The sequence below is a fragment of the Taeniopygia guttata genome, chromosome 36 (genome assembly GCF_048771995.1).
Source record: "Taeniopygia guttata chromosome 36, bTaeGut7.mat, whole genome shotgun sequence".
NCBI lineage: Eukaryota > Metazoa > Chordata > Aves > Passeriformes > Estrildidae > Taeniopygia > Taeniopygia guttata.
In genome coordinates this window covers 697,356-714,587 of record NC_133061.1, presented here as the reverse complement: position 1 = coordinate 714,587, position 17,232 = coordinate 697,356, and the positions used below count along the sequence as shown (strand labels likewise).

The following is a 17,232-nucleotide window of genomic DNA, read 5'->3' as shown; positions in this document are numbered from 1 at the left end:
ATGGGGGAAATGGGGATAAATGGGGGAAAATGGGGTAAATGCGGAAAAACGGGGAAAACGGGGGGAAAATGGTAAAAAAAACGGGAAAAAAAGGAGAAAAAATGGGGGGAAATGGGGAAAAACGGGGAAAAATGGGGGAAAAATGGGGGAAAAAGGGCAAAGAACGGGGAAAAAAGGGGGAAAAAAGGGGAAAAACTGGTTAAAAAACGGGAAAAATGGGGGGAAGGTGGGGGAAAAAAGGGGGAAAACGGGGATTTTGGGAAAAATGGGGACACACACAAACAGCAAAAAACAGGGATTTTGGGAAAAATGGGGAAAATGGGGGATTTTGGGAAAAATGGGGATAAAATGGGGAAAAATGGGGGTGAAATGGGGAAATTGGGGAAATGGGGAAAATGGAGAAAAATGGGGAAAAAATGAGAAAAACAGGTAGAAAATGGGGGAAGAAATGGGGAAAAAAGGGCAAAGAATGGGAAAAAAAGGGGAAAAATGGGAAAAAATGGGGGAAAAAAGGGAAAAATGGGGAGAAAATGGGGGAAAAAATGGGGGGAAAATGGGGGGAAAAACGGGATTTTGGGAAAAATGGGGGAAAATGGGGGGGAAATGGGGGAAAAAATGGGGGAAAATGGGGGAGAAAAATGGGGATTTTGGGAAAAACGGGGGAAAAAACAGGGATTTTGGGGAAAACAGGAAAAAAATGGGGGAAAAAACGGGATTTTGGGAAAAACAGGAATTTTGGGGAAAAAAACAGAAAAAAAATGGGGAAAAACAGGGAAAAATGGTGATTTTACGGGAAATGGGGGAAAATGGGGAAACAGGGATTTTGGGAAAAATGGGGGAAAATGGGGGAAAATGGGGGAAAAAACGGGGAAAAACGGGATAAAAATCGGTAAAAAAACGGGATTTTGGGAAAAACGGGAAAATGGGGAAAAAATGGGGAAAAAACGAGGATTTTGGGAAAAATGTAGAAAAATGGGGATTTCGGAAAAAAATGGGGGAAAATAGGGGAAAAACGAGGATTTGGGGAAAAATGGGGAAAATGGGGGAAAAATGGGGATTTTCAGAAAAACGGGGAAAAATGGAGAAAACACAGGGAAAAACAATGGGGAAAATGGGGGAAAAAACAGGGATTTTGAGGAAAAACGGGGAAAAAAGTGGAAATTTGGAAAAATGCGTGGAAATTTGGAAAAAAAATGGGGATTTTGGGAAAAACAGAAAAAATGGGGGGGAAAATGGGGATTTTAGAAAAAAATGGGGATAAACCAGCAAAAAACGGGGAAACTTGGGGAAAAATCGGGGTCTTTGGGAAAAAAATGGGGGAAATGGGGAAAAAAATGGGGATTTTGGGAAAAAAACTTTGGGATGCATTTTGGGGTGTATTTAGGGGATTTTGGAGTGCATTATGGGCTGTATTTGGGGTGCATTTTGGGGTGATTTTGGGTAATTTTGGGGTGAATTTTGGGCTGTATTTTGGGTAATTTTGGGGTGATTTTGGGTAATTTTGGGGTGCATTTTGGGGTACATTATGGGCTGTATTTGGGGTGCATTTTTGGGTGATTTTGAGTAATTTTGGGGTGCATTTTGGGGTGTATTTGGGGTGATTTTTGGGCTGTATTTTGGGCTCTGTTTTAGGGTTCATTTTGGGGTATATTTGGGTAATTTTGGGGTGCATTTTGAGGTGATTTTGGGTAATTTTGGGCTGTATTTGGGGTGCTTTTGGGTAATTTTGGGCTGTATTTGGGTGATTTTGGGGTGAACTTTGGTGTGTATTTGGGTGATTTTTAGGGTGCATTTTGGGCTGTATTTGGGGCATTTTGGGGAGCATTTTGGGCTGTATTTGTGTGATTTTTGGGGTGTATTTTGGGCTATATTTGGGGTGCGTTTTGGGGTGATTTGGGGTAATTTTGGGGTGATTTTGGGGTGTGTTTTAAAGTTCATTTTGGGGTATATTTGGGGTGATTTTGGGGTGTATTTTGGGGTGCATTTAGGGGATTTTGGGGTGCATTTTGGGGTGATTTTGGGGTACATTATGGGCTGTATTTGGGTAATTTTGGGCTGTATTTGGGGTGCATTATAGGGTGATTTTGGGTAATTTTGGGCTGTATTTGGGTGATTTTTTGGGGTAATTTTGGGTAATTTTGGGCTGTATTTGGGTAATTTTGGGGTGCATTTTGGGCTGTATTTGGGTAATTTTCAGGTGCATTTTGGGGTGATTTTGTGTAATTTTGAGGTGATTTTGGTTAATTTTGGTGTTTTTTATCCCTCCCCTCAGGTGGCACAACTTCCGCACTCTCCTGGACTACAACAAGCGGGTGGCGCTCGGTGAGGGCGGGGCCTGAACCGCGGGGCGGGGCCTATGCAAATCAGGGGGCGTGGTTAACCTGGGAGGGGCGGGGCTAACCTGGAAGGGGCGTGGCTTCCTTTGAGGGACTGTGGTTTATCCGGGAGGGGGCGTGGCTTAATCTGAGGGGCAGTGGTTTATCTGGGAGGGGGCGGGGCTTAATCTGAGGGACTGTGGTTTATCTAAAAGGGGGCGTGGCTTCAGTTAAAGGGGGCGTGGTTTAACAAAAAAGAGGCGGGGCTTTAGTTAAAGGGGGTGGGGCTTAATCTGAGGGGTTTATACTGGTTTATACTGGTTTATAATGGTTTATAATGGTTTATACTGGTCTATACTGGTTTATAGTGGTTTATAAAGGTTTATATTGGTCTATACTGGTTTATACTGGTCTAAACTGGTTTATACTGGTCCATACTGGTCCATACTGGTTTATACTGGTCTATACTGGTTTATACTGGTCTAAACTGGTTTTTACTGGTCTATACTGGTCCATACTGGTTCATACTGGTTTGTACTGGTTTATACTGGTTTATATTGATTTTTATGGGGTTTTGTTGGGTTTTAACTGGGTTTTACTGGTTTATACTGGTTTTACTGGTTAATACTGGTCCATACTGATTTATACCGGTTTGTACTGGTCCATACTGGTTTATACTGGTTTATACTGGTTTACACTGGTTTATATGGGGTTTTATGGGTTTTTATGGGTTTTTACTGGTTTATACTGGTCCATACTGGTTTATACTGGTCTATAATGGTTTTTATTGGTCCATACTGGTGCATACCGGTTTGTACTGGTTTATACTGGTTTATATTGATTTTTATGGGGTTTTGTTGGGTTTTAACTGGGTTTTACTGGTTTTTACTGGTTTATATTGGTTTTACTGGTTTATACTGGTCCATACTGGTTTATACTGGTTTATACTGGTTTATACTGGTTTCTATGGGTTTCTATGGGGTTTTTATGGGGTTTTTTTGGTCCATACTGGTCCATACTGGTCCATACTGGTTTATACTGGTTTATACTGGTTTATACTGGTTTTCAGCCCTGGAACTGGGCCCGGACCTGCCCTCCCCCGCAGCCTTGACTGGGTTATACTGGTTTATACTGGTTTATACTGGTTTCTATGGGTTTTTATGCATTTTTATGGGGTTTTTTTGGGTTATACTGGTCCATACTGGTCCATACTGGTTCATACTGGTTTATACTGGTTTTTACTGGTTTTCAGCCCTGGAACTGGGCCCGGACCTGCCCTCCCCCGCGGCCCTGGCCCGTTGGTTGGGTGAACCCGTGCGTGCCGCCTTCCTCCCCACCCGCCTCTTCCTCACCAACAAAAAAGGGTTCCCCGTGCTGGGCCGAGGCCACCAGCGGCTGCTGGGACAGCTCCTCAAGGTACTGGTTTGTACTGGTTTGTACTGGGAGCGACTGGGAGGGACTGGGAGGGGGAAAATAGGGAAAAAATGGGGCAAAACCGGCGAAAAACGGGTAAAAAATGGGTGAGAAATGGGGAAAAAAGGCTTAAAAAGGGGATTTGAGGTTACTGGTTTATACTGGTTTATACTGGTTTGTACTGGTTTGGGACTGGGAGTTACTGGGAGGGACTGGGAGGGACTGGGAGGGGGAAAATGGGGAAAAAATGGGGCAAAAAGGGCAAAAAATGGGCAAAAAATGGGCAAAAAATGGTTTTATATTGGTTTTTACTGGTTTTTACTGGTTTTTACTGGTTCATACTGGTTCATACTGGTTTATACTGGTTTTTACTGGTTTTTCCCCAGCTGGACGTGCAGATCATCATGCAGGGCACTGGTTTATACTGGTTTATACTGGTTTTTACTGGTTTATACTGGTTTATACTGGTGTATACTGGTTTATGTTACTATATACCACTGTATATTGCTGTATACTGGTTTATACTGGTTCATACTGGTTTTTACTGGTTTTTACTGGTTTCTCCCCAGCTGGACGTGCAGATCATCGTGCAGGGCACTGGTTTATACTGGTTTATACTGGTTTATACTGGTTTATATTACTATATACCACTGTATATTGCTGTATACTGGTCTATACTGGTTCATACTGGTTTATACTGGTTTATACTGGTGTATACCACAATGTATTATTACCGTATGTGGCCGTATATTACTGTATATTGCTCTATACTGGTTTATACTGGTCCATACTGGTTCATACTGGTTTATACTGGTTTTTACTGGTTTTTCCCCAGCTGGACGTGCAGATCATCGTGCAGGGCGCTGGTTTATACTGGTTTATACTGGTGCATATCACCATGTATTATTACCATATATGACCATATATCACTGTATATTTCTGTATACTGGTTTATACTGGTTTATACTGGTTTATACTGGTTTATACTGGTTTTTCCCCAGCTGGACGTGCAGATCATCGTGCAGGGCACTGGTTTATACTGGTTTATACTGGTTTATACTGGTTTATATCACAATGTATCATTGCTGTATATGGCCATATACCACTGTATATTGCTGTATACTGGTTTATACTGGTTTATACTGGTTTATACTGGTTTTTACTGGTTTCTCCCCAGCTGGACGTGCAGATCATCGTGCAGGGCACTGGTTTATACTGGTTTATACTGGTGCATACCACCATGTATTATTACCATATACCACTGTATATTGCTGTATACTGGTCCATACTGGTTTATACTGGTTCATACTGGTTTATACTGGTTTTTACTGGTTTCTCCCCAGCTGGATGTGCAGATCATCGTGCAGGGCACTGGTTTATACTGGTTTATACTGGTGCATACCACCATGTATTATTACCATATACCACTGTATATTACTGTATATTACTCTATACTGGTTCATACTGGTTCATACTGGTTTATACTGGTTTATACTGGTTTTTACTGGTTTCTCCCCAGCTGGACATGCAGATCATTGTGCAGGGCACTGGTTTATACTGGTTTATACTGGTTTATACTGGTGCATACCACCATGTATCATTGCCATACATGGCCGTATATTACTGTATATTGCTGTATACTGGTCTATACTGGTTTATACTGGTTTATACTGGTTTATACTGGTTTTTACTGGTTTTTCCCCAGCTGGACGTGCAGATCATCGTGCAGGGCACTGGTTTATACTGGTGTATACTGGTATATACCACAATGTATCATTCCCATACATGGCCGTATATTACTGTATATTTCTGTATACTGGTTTATACTGGTTCATACTGGTTTTTCCCCAGCTGGACATGCAGATCATCATGGAGGGCGCCCCCCGGCACTGGTTTATACTGGTTTATACTGGTTTATACCACAATGTATTATTGCCATACACAGCCATATATTACTGTATATTTCTGTATACTGGTCCATACTGGTTTATACTGGTTTATACTGGTTTTTACTGGTTTCTCCCCAGCTGGACGTGCAGATCATCGTGCAGGGCGCCCCCCGGCACGCCGGCCGCCCCCTGGCCGCGTACCTGCAGTACCTGGAGCACCTGGGCCAGCACCGGCCCCCCCCCTCGGCCTACGAGCTCTACGCCCGCGGCTACGAGGATTACCTGCAGAGCCCGCTCCAGGTGAGCTCCCAGTTCATCCCAGTATAAACCAGTAACCCACTGGGAACCTCCCAGTGACCCCCCAGTACAGCCCAGTAACGAAAAACCCCAAACCAGTAACCAAAAACCCCAAACCAGTAACTCCCAGTAACGAGGATTACCTGCAGAGCCCGCTCCAGGTGAGCTCCCAGTTCATCCCAGTTCAAACCAGTAACCCACTGGGAACTCCCCAGTAACGTCCCAGTAACGCCCAGTACAGCCCAGTAACGAAAAACCCCAAACCAGTAACTTCCAGTAAGGGAAATCCCCAAACCAGTACAAACCAGTAAGGGAAAACTCATTCCCAGTTCATCCCAGTGACCCCAAAATCCCCTCCCAGTTCATCCCAGTTCATCCCAGTATAAACCAGTAACCAAAAACCTCAAACCAGTAACCAAAACCCCAAACCAGTAACCAAAAACCCCAAACCAGTAACTCCCAGTAACCAAAAAACCCAAACCAGTAACTCCCAGTAACCCCAAAATCCACTCCCAGTTCATCCCAGTACAAACCAGTAAGAAAAAAATCCAAACCAGTAAGAGAAAACCCCAAACCAGTACAAACCAGTAAGAGAAAACCCCAAACCAGTAACTCCCAGTAACCAAAAACCCCAAACCAGTAACCAAAAACCCCAAACCAGTAACTCCCAGTAAGGGAAAACCCATTCCCAGTTCATCCCAGTGACCCCAAAATCCCCTCCCAGTTCATCCCAGTTCATCCCAGTCCATCCCAGTATAAACCAGTAACCAAAAACCCCAAACCAGTAACCAAAACCCCAAACCAGTAACCAAAACCCCAAACCAGTAACCAAAAACCCCAAACCAGTAACTCCCAGTAACCCCAAAATCCCCTCCCAGTTCATCCCAGTCCATCCCAGTTTGGTCCCAGTTCATCCCAGTCCATACCAGTATAAACCAGTAAGGGAAAACCCCAAACCAGTAACTCCCAGTAACCAAAAACCCCAAACCAGTAACTCCCAGTAATGAGGATTACCTGCAGAGCCCGCTCCAGGTGAGACCAGTTCACACCAGTTCAAACCAGTTAAAACCAGTAACCCGCTGGGAACCCCCCAGTAACATCCCAGTACAGCCCAGTAACTCCCAGTAACCAAAAACCCCAAACCAGTAACCAAAAACCCCAAACCAGTAACTCCCAGTAACGAGGATTACCTGCAGAGCCCGCTCCAGGTGAGCTCCCAGTTCATCCCAGTATAAACCAGTAACCCCCCAGCGACCTCCCAGTAACGTCCCAGTAACCTCCAGTACAGCCCAGTAACCAAAAACCCCAAACCAGTAACAAAAATCCCCAAACCAGTAACTCCCAGTAAGGGAAAACCCCAAACCAGTACAAACCAGTAAGGGAAAACTCATTCCCAGTTCATCCCAGTGACCCCAAACCCCCTCCCAGTTCATCCCAGTCCATCCCAGTATAAACCAGTAACCCCAGAACCCATCCCAGTATAAACCAGTAACCCCAAACCCCATCCCAGTACAAACCAGTAACCCCAAACCCATTCCCAGTACAAACCAGTAACCCCAAACCCATTCCCAGTACAAACCAGTAACCCCAAACCCATTCCCAGTACAAACCAGTAAGGGAAAACCCATTCCCAGTTCATCCCAGTGACCCCAAACCCCCTCCCAGTTCATCCCAGTTCATCCCAGTATAAACCAGTAACCCACTGGGAACTCCCCAGTGACCTCCCAGTAACCCCCAGTAACCAAAAACCCCAAACCAGTAACTCCCAGTAAGGGAAATCCCCAAACCAGTACAAACCAGTAAGGAAAAACCCATTCCCAGTTCATCCCAGTGACCCCAAAATCCCATCCCAGTCCATTCCAGTAACTCCCAGTAACCAAAAACCCCAAACCAGTAACTCCCAGTAACGAGGATTACCTGCAGAGCCCGCTCCAGGTGAGACCAGTTCACACCAGTTCAAACCAGTAACCCCCCAGTGACCCCCCAGTAACATCCCAGTAACCCCCAGTAACCAAAACCCCAAACCAGTAACTCCCAGTAAGGGAAAACTCATTCCCAGTTCATCCCAGTGACCCCAAAATCCTCTCCCAGTTCATCCCAGTTCATCCCAGTCCATCCCAGTATAAACCAGTAACCAAAAACCCCAAACCAGTAACTCCCAGTAACCAAAAACCCCAAACCAGTAACTCCCAGTAACCAAAAACCCCAAACCAGTAACTTCCAGTGACCCCAAAATCCCCTCCCAGTTCATCCCAGTCCATCCCAGTTCATCCCAGTCCATCCCAGTATAAACCAGTAACCAGATACCCCAAACCAGTAACTCCCAGTAACCAAAAACCCCAAACCAGTAACCAAAAACCCCAAACCAGTAACTCCCAGTAACGAGGATTACCTGCAGAGCCCCCTCCAGGTGAGACCAGTTCATCCCAGTATAAACCAGTAACCCCCTGGGAACCTCCCAGTAACCTCCCAGTAACCAAAAACCCCAAACCAGTAACTTCCAGTAAGGGAAATCCCCAAACCAGTACAAACCAGTAAGGGAAAACTCATTCCCAGTTCATCCCAGTGACCCCAAAATCCCCTCCCAGTTCATCGCAGTCCATCCCAGTTTGGTCCCAGTTCATCCCAGTACAAACCAGTAACCCCAGAGCCCATTCCAGTATAAACCAGTAACCAAAAACCCCAAACCAGTAACCAAAACCCCAAACCAGTAACCAAAACCCCAAACCAGTAGCTCCCAGTGACCAAAAACCCCAAACCAGTAACTCCCAGTAACGAGGATTACCTGCAGAGCCCGCTCCAGGTGAGCTCCCAGTTCATCCCAGTATAAACCAGTAACCCGCTGGGAACCTCCCAGTAACCTCCCAGTACAGCCCAGTACAGCCCAGTAACCAAAAACCCCAAACCAGTAACTCCCAGTAACCAAAAACCCCAAACCAGTAACCAAAAACCCCAAACCAGTAACTCCCAGTAACCCCAAAATCCCCTCCCAGTTCATCCCAGTCCATCCCAGTTTGGTCCCAGTTCATCCCAGTTCATCCCAGTATAAACCAGTAACCAAAAACCCCAAACCAGTAACTCCCAGTAACGAGGATTACCTGCAGAGCCCGCTCCAGGTGAGACCAGTTCATCCCAGTACAAACCAGTAACCCCAGAGCCCATCCCAGTATAAACCAGTAACCAAAAACCCCAAACCAGTAACTCCCAGTAACGAGGATTACCTGCAGAGCCCGCTCCAGGTGAGACCAGTTCACACCAGTTCAAACCAGTAACCCACTGGGAACCTCCCAGTACAGCCCAGTACAGCCCAGTAACTCCCAGTAACGAAAAACCCCAAACCAGTAACTCCCAGTAACCCCAAAATCCTCTCCCAGTTCATCCCAGTCCATCCCAGTTTGGTCCCAGTTCATCCCAGTTCATCCCAGTATAAACCAGTAACCCCAGAGCCCATCCCAGTATAAACCAGTAACCAAAAACCCCAAACCAGTAACCAAAAACCCCAAACCAGTAACTCCCAGTAACCCCAAAATCCCCTCCCAGTCCATCCCAGTCCAAACCAGTAACCCCAGAGCCCAAACCAGTATAAACCAGTAACCAAAAACCCCAAACCAGTAACTCCCAGTAACCAAAAACCCCAAACCAGTAACTCCCAGTAACCAAAAACCCCAAACCAGTAACTCCCAGTAACCCCAAAATCCCTCCCAGTTCATCCCAGTATAAACCAGTAAGAAAAAACCCCAAACCAGTAAGAGAAAACCCCAAACCAGTATAAACCAGTAAGGGAAAACCCCAAACCGGTAACTCCCAGTAACGAGGATTACCTGCAGAGCCCGCTCCAGGTGAGACCAGTTCACACCAGTTCAAACCAGTAACCCCCCAGTGACCTCCCAGTGACCCCCCAGTGACCTCCCAGTACAGCCCAGTAACATCCCAGTACAGCCCAGTAACCAAAAACCCCAAACCAGTAACAAAAACCCCAAACCAGTAACAAAAAACCCCAAACCAGTAACAAAAAACCCCAAACCAGTAACTCCCAGTAACCCCAAAATCCCCTCCCAGTTCATCCCAGTACAAACCAGTTTGGTCCCAGTTCATCCCAGTCCATCCCAGTATAAACCAGTAAGAGAAAATCCCAAACCAGTAACTCCCAGTAACCAAAAACCCCAAACCAGTAACCAAAACCCCAAACCAGTAACTCCCAGTAACCCCAAAATCCCCTCCCAGTTCATCCCAGTCCATCCCAGTACAAACCAGTTTGGTCCCAGTTCATCCCAGTTTGATTTTTGGTCAATTTTTCGTTATTTTTCTGTAAATTCTGGATCAAATTTGGGTCAATTTTTGGTGAATTTTGGGTCAATTTTTTCTGAATTTTTGGTGAATTTTTGTCAATTTTTGGGTGAATTTTTGGTGAATTTTTGGTCAATTTTGAGTCAATTTTTTGGTGATTTTTTCGTGAATTTTGGGTCAATTTTTTGGTGAATTTTTGATTTTTTTGGGTCAATTTTTCGTTATTTTTTTGTAAATTTTGGGTGAATTTTGGGTCAATTTTTGGTGAATTTTTTGTGAATTTTGGGTCAATTTTTTGGTGAATTGTGGGTCAATTTTTTGTGATTTTTGGTCAATTTTGGGTCAATTTTGGGTCAATTTTTTTGTGAACTTCTGGTGAATTTTGGGTCAATTTTTTGTGAATTTTGGGTCAATTTTTGGTGAATTTTCGGTGAATTTTGGATCAATTTTTTGTGATTTTTTTGTAAATTTTGGGTCAATTCTGGTGAATTTTTTGGCAAATTTTAAGGGAATTTTGGGTCAATTTTTTGTGATTTTTTTTTAAATTTGGGTGAATTTTGGGTCAATTTTTGGTGAATTTTTGATGAATTTTGGGTCAATTTTTGGTGATTTTTTTGTGAAATTTGGGTGAATTTTTTGTGAATTTTAGGCCAATTTTTTTGGTGATTTTTTGGTGAATTTTGTGTCAATTTTCAGTTAATTTTGGGTTGAATTTTGAATTCATTTTTCTGTAAATTTTGGGGTGAATTTTGGGTTAAATTTGGGGTATTTTGGGCCATTTTCAGCCGCTGATGGACAATTTGGAGTCGCAGACGTACGAGGTCTTCGAGAAGGATCCAATCAAATACTGCCAATACCAGCAGGTACCGCCTCATTTGCATCTCATTTGCATAAACAAACCCTCATTTCCTCATGTACTGCCAATACCAGCAGGTACTGCCTCATTTGCATCTCATTTGCATAACCACCCCCTCCTTTTCCCATGAGCCAATCAAATACTGCCAGTACCAGCAGGTACCGCCTCATTTGCATCTCATTTGCATAACCATCAGCTCCTTCCCCCATGTACTACCAGTGCAAGCAGGTACTGCCTGATTTGCATCTCATTTGCATGACCAAACCCTCCTTTCCCCATGTACTGCCAGTACCAGCAGGTACCGCCTCATTTGCATCTCATTTGCATAAACAAACCCTCCTTTCCCTACGTACTGCCAGTACCAGGAGGTACCGCCTCATTTGCATCTCATTTGCATAAACAAACCCTCCTTTCCCCATGTACTGCCAGTACCAGCAGGTGCTGCCTCATTTGCATCTCATTTGCATAGCCAAACCCTCCTTCCCCCATGTACTGCCAGTACCAGCAGGTACCGCCTCATTTGCATCTCATTTGCATAGCCAAACCCTCCTTTCCCCATGTACTGCCAGTACCAGCAGGTGCTGCCTCATTTGCATCTCATTTGCATAACCAAACCCTCCCTCCCCCATGAGCTCATCAAGTACTGCCAGAACCAACAGGTGCCTCATTTGCATCTCATTTGCATAAAAAAATGTCCTTCCCCTATGTACTGCCAATACCAGCAGGTACCGCCTCATTTGCATCTCATTTGCATAAACAAACCCTCCTTTCCCTATGTACTGCCAGTACCAGCAGGTACCGCCTCATTTGCATCTCATTTGCATAAACAAACCCTCCTTTCCCCATGTACTGTCAGTGCCAGCAGGTACCGCCTCATTTGCATCTCATTTGCATAAACAAACACTCCTTTCCCCATTTACTGCCAGTACCAGCAGGTACAGTCTCATTTGCATCTCATTTGCATAACCAAACCCTCCTTTCCCCATGATCCCATCAAGTACTGCCAGTACTAGCAGATACCTCATTTGCATCTCATTTGCATAACCAAATCCTCCTTCCACCATGATTCTATCAAGTACTGCCAGTACCAGCAGGTACTGCCTCATTTGCATCTCATTTGCATAACCAACCCCTCCTTCCCCCATGATCCTATCAAGTACTGCCAGTACCAGCAGGTATCGCCTCATTTGCATCTCATTTGCATAAACAAACTCTTCTTTCCCCATGTACTGCCAGTACCAGCAGGTACCGCCTCATTTGCATCTCATTTGCATAGCCAACCCCCTATTTTCCCCCCATTTCTCCATCTCCTTTAACCCTTATTTGCATATTCACAGCCAATTTGCATGGCCACGCCTTTCATCTTGTTTGAACCAACTCTCCCTTAATTGCATTAATTAATCAGCAAATTATGCAAATTAACCAGTGACATAGGTTACGGAGTAATTGGCATAAATTAATCCTTCATTTGCATAACTTACTTATGAATTTGCATGAATTAACCCATGACTTGCATGGATTAATCAGTGATTAGCATAAATTGATCAATAATTCACATAAATTAGTGATTTGCATGGCTTAATTAGCTATTTGCATAATTTAATTGGTTTGCATGTATTACTTGGTACTTTGCATAAATTAGTTGTTGATTTGCTTGGTTTTATTTATAATGCACATTAATTAGCACTAATTTGCATAAACAGCCTTAATTTCTATCTGATGACATTTTTTATCTGCATATTAATTAGTTTATCGGCTTTATAATTACCTCATTTGCATTAGAGTGTTTTATTTACTCTGTTGTGGTCTTCATTTGCATAAAAGTGCATAATTTGCATAAAAATGACATAAATACAGTTTGTAATTCCTAATTTGCATAACCCCACTTTTCTTTTGGAGCTATTCAAGTTACTTTTAGATCTAATTTGCATAAAATAACAACTAATTTGCATGAAGCCGCTTTGATTTGCATGTAGGTGTCCCTAATTTGCATACACATGTTTTTCATTTGCATAATGGTGCCGGGATAGGTTTTGTTGCTTTCCTAATTTGCATAACCACACCCCAATTAATACCGCCAGGTGGGGGTGGGGGTGTTTGCATGTTGCCACGCCCCTCATTTGCATAAATTTGCATAATTCCCCCCAGGCCATCTTCAAGTGCCTCACGGACCGAGTGCCCGAGGGGGAGCGAGAGACCAACGTGCAGTGAGTGCCCCAAAAATGCTGAATTTCACCCCAAAATTTACACAAAATACCCCAAATTCACCCCAAAATTCACCCCAAAATTCACCCCAAAAATCAGCCAAAAATCCCAAAATTTACCCAAAATTCAGCCAAAAAACCCCAAATTTATCCCAAAATTCAGCCCAAAAATCACCCCAAAAATCAGCCAAAATAACCCAAAATCACCCCAAAATTCAGCCCAAAATTTACACAAAAATCCCAAATTCACCACATGATTCACCCCAAAATTTACCCAAATTCACCCCAAAATTCAGCCCAAATTTATCCCAAAATTTACCCAAAATTCACCCCAAATTTATCCACAAATTTACCCAAAAATCAGCCAAAAAATCCCAAAATTCACCCCAAAAATCAGCCAAAAATCCCAAAATTTACCCCAAAATTTACCCCAAAATTTACCCAAAATTCACCCCAAAAATCAGCCAAAAATCCCCAAATTCACCTCAAAAATCAGTCAAAAATCCCAAAATTCACCCCAAAATTCACCCCAAATTCAGCCCAAAATTCACCCCAAAATTCAGCCCAAAAATCCCAAAATTCACTCCAAAAATCAGCCAAAAATCCCAAATTCACCCCAAAATTCACCCTAAAATTCAGCCCAAAAATCAGCCAAAAATCAGCCAAAAATCCCAAAATTCACCCTAAAATTTACCCCAAAATTTCCCCCCAAAACCCCCAACATTTATCCCAAAATTTATCCCAAAATCCCTAAAATTCAGCCCAAAATTCACCCCAAATTTACCCCAAAAAATCAGCCAAAAATCCCAAAAATCACCCCAAAATTCAGCCCAAAATTCAGCCCAACATTCACCCCAAATTCAGCCCAAAAAACCCCAAATTCACCCCAAAATTTATCCCCAAAATTCACCCCAAAATGAACCCCAAATTCACCCCAAAATTCAGCCCAAATTCACCACAAATTCACCCCAAATTTATCCCAAAATTCAGCCCAAATTCACCCCAAAATTCAGCCAAAAAATCACCCCAAAATTCACCCCAAAATCACTCCAAATTTATCCCAAAATTCACCCAAAAAGCCCCAAAATTCACCACAACATTCACCCCAAAAAACCCCAAAATTGACCCAAAATTTATCACAAAATCCCCAAAATTCACCCCAAATTTATCCCAAATTCACCCCAAATTTATCCCAAATTCACCCCAAAATTCACCCAAAATCCCCCCATAATTTCAAAATTTGGGGCGAATTTTTGGGGTTAATTTGGAGGATTTTGGGCAACTTTGGAGTGAAATTTGGGGATTTTGGGGTTCCTGACCCAATTTTGGGGATTTTGGGTTTTTTGGGGTTTCGGATCCATTTTTGGGGTGAATTTTGGGGATTTTGGGGATTTTGGGGTTTCTGACCCTTTTTTGGGGTTAGATTGGGGTGAAATTTGGGGATTTTGGGGTTTCTGACCCAATTTTGGGGTGATTTTGGGGTGAAATTTGGGGGTTTTGGGGTTTCTGAACAATTTTTGGGGTGAATTTTTGGGATTTTGGAGTTTTTGGGGTTTCTGATCCATTTTTGGGGTGAATTTTTGGGGATTTTGGGGTTTCTGACTAATTTTTGGGGGATTTTGGGGAATTTTGGGGTTCATGACCGATTTTTGGGGTGAATTTTTGAGTTTTGGGGTTCCTGACCCATTTTTGGGATGAATTTTGCGGTTTTTTGGGGTTCCTGACCAGATTTTGGGGTGAATTTTCCCATTTTTGGGGTTTTTAGGGTAATGATGATTTCAGGGTCCAGGTGGGCTCGGAGGGATTTTGGGGTAAATTTTGGGCTTTTTGGGGTTATTTTTGGTGATTTTTGGGTGCCAAAGCCAATTTTGGGGTGAATTTTCCCGATTTTGGGTTTTTTTCCCCCAATTTAGGGTAATGATGGTTTTGGGGGCCGGGCGGTCTCAGGGAGATTTTGGGTTAAATTTTGGGGATTTTGGGGTGAATTTGGGGGGATTTTTTGGGTTTTTTCGGGTTTTTTTGTGGGATTTTGGGTTTTTTGGGGTGAATTTTCCCAATTTTGGGTTTTTTTGCCCCAATTTTAGGGTGGTGATGGTGTTGGGCGCCACACGGGGCAATTTTGGGGTGAATTTTGGTGTATTTTTGGGTATTTTTTTGGAGTTTTTTTGGGTTCTTTTGGGGATTTTGGGTTTTTTTGGGTGAATTTTCCCAATTTTGGGGTGAATTTTCCCGATTTTGGTGTTTTTAGGGTGGTGATGGTTTTGGGGTCTGGGCAGTCTCAGGGAGATTTTGGGTTAAATTTTGGGGATTTTGGGTATTTTTTGGGTTTTTTTCGGGTTTTTGGGGGTTTTTGGGGACGCCGAGCCCGATTTTGGGGTGAATTTTCCCAATTTTGGGGTTTTTTCACTCAATTCAGGGTAGTAATGGTTTTGGGGGCTGCTGTGCTCGGGGTGGTTTTGGGGTGAACTTTGGGGGATTTTTGGGGGATTTTTTGGTTTTTTGGGGTTATTTTTGGTGATTTTTGGGTGCTGAAGCTGATTTTGGGGTGAATTTTCCCAATTTTGGGTTTTTTTCCCCCAATTTTAGGGTGGTGATGGTTTTGGGGGCCGGGCGGTCTCAGGGAGATTTTGGGTTAAATTTTGGGTATTTTGGGTATTTTTTGAGTATTTTTTTCGGGTTTTTTGTGGGATTTTGGGGTTTTGGGGTGAATTTTCCCAATTTTGGGTTTTTTTGCCCCAATTTAGGGTGGTGATGGTTTTGGGGGCCGGGCGGGGCCCCGTGTTGGGCGCCACACTCGGGGCGATTTTTGGGTGAATTTTGGTGTATTTTTGGGTATTTTTTTGGTTTTTTTTCGGGTTTTTTTGTGGGATTTTGGGTTTTTTGGGTGAATTTTCCCAATTTTGGGTTTTTCGCCCAATTTAGGGTGGTGATGGTTTTGGGGGCCGGACGGGGTCCCCTGGTTGCCGCCACACTTGGGGCGATTTTTGGGGTGAATTTGGGGGTTTTTCAACCATTTTTGGGGGGATTTTTTGGGGGTTTTGAGGTTATTTTTGGGAATTTTGGGGTGAATTTTCACAGTTTTGGGGTGAATTTTCCCAATTTTGGGGTTTTTTCGCCCAATTTGGGGTAATGATGGTTTTGGGGGTCGCCGTGCTCAGGGAGATTTTGGGGTAAATTTGGGGTGAATTTGGGGAGATTTGTTGGGTTTTTTTGGGGTTTTTTTGTGGGATTTTTGGGTTTTTGGGGTGAATTTTCCCAATTTTGGGGTGAATTTTTCCGATTTTGGTGTTTTTAGGGTGGTGATGGTTTTGGGGGCCGGGCGGTCTCGGGTTGATTTTTGGGTGAATTTTGGTGTATTTTTGGGTATTTTTTTGGGTTTTTTTGTGGGATTTTTGTGGTTTTGGTGTGAATTTTCCTGATTTTGGGTTTTTTGCCCCAATTTAGGGTGGTGATGGTTTTGGGGGCCGGACGGGGCCTCATGTTGGGCGCCAAACTCGGGGCAATTTTGGGGTGAATTTTGGGTTTTTTTGGGTTTTTTTGGGTTATTTTTGGTGATTTTTGGGTGCTGAAGCTGATTTTGGGGTGAATTTTCCCAATTTTGGTGTTTTTTCCCCCAATTTAGGGTGGTGATGGTTTTGGGGTCTCTCAGGGAGATTTTGGGTTAAATTTTGGGGATTTTGGGTATTTTTTTGGGTTTTTGGGGGTTATTTTTGGTGATTTTTGGCTTCTGAAGCCGATTTTGGGGTGAATTTTCCCAATTTTGGGTTTTTTCCCCCAATTTAGGGTGGTGATGGTTTTGGGGCCAGGCGGTCTCAGGGAGATTTTTGGTTAAATTTTGGGGATTTTGGGGTGAATTTGGGTGAATTTCGGGGTTTTTGAGGGCGCCGAAGCCGATTTTGGGGTGAATTTTCCTGATTTTGGGGTTTTTAGGGTAATGATGGTTTTGGGGTCCGGGTGGGCTTGGGGGGATT

The 17,232-nt window shown here is 43.5% G+C and overlaps 1 protein-coding gene across 11 annotated transcripts in view; it reads left to right on the top strand.

Annotated features, from left to right (window-relative positions):
* The window catches only part of PRMT5 (protein arginine methyltransferase 5), a 58,838-nt gene that overhangs the window by 13,871 nt on the left and 27,735 nt on the right, over nt 1–17,232 (top strand). For 9 of the 11 annotated variants that reach the window (XM_072921351.1, XM_072921353.1, XM_072921352.1 and 6 more), the window contains exons 6-10: nt 2,273–2,322; nt 3,568–3,731; nt 5,756–5,917; nt 10,987–11,064; nt 13,206–13,264. In XM_072921351.1, the coding sequence (XP_072777452.1) occupies nt 2,273–2,322; nt 3,568–3,731; nt 5,756–5,917; nt 10,987–11,064; nt 13,206–13,264 (513 nt within the window). The remainder of the gene's footprint in view (nt 1–2,272; nt 2,323–3,567; nt 3,732–5,755; nt 5,918–10,986; nt 11,065–13,205; nt 13,265–17,232) is intronic. The other 2 variants (XM_072921358.1, XM_041712877.2) reach the window with 2 other exon arrangements.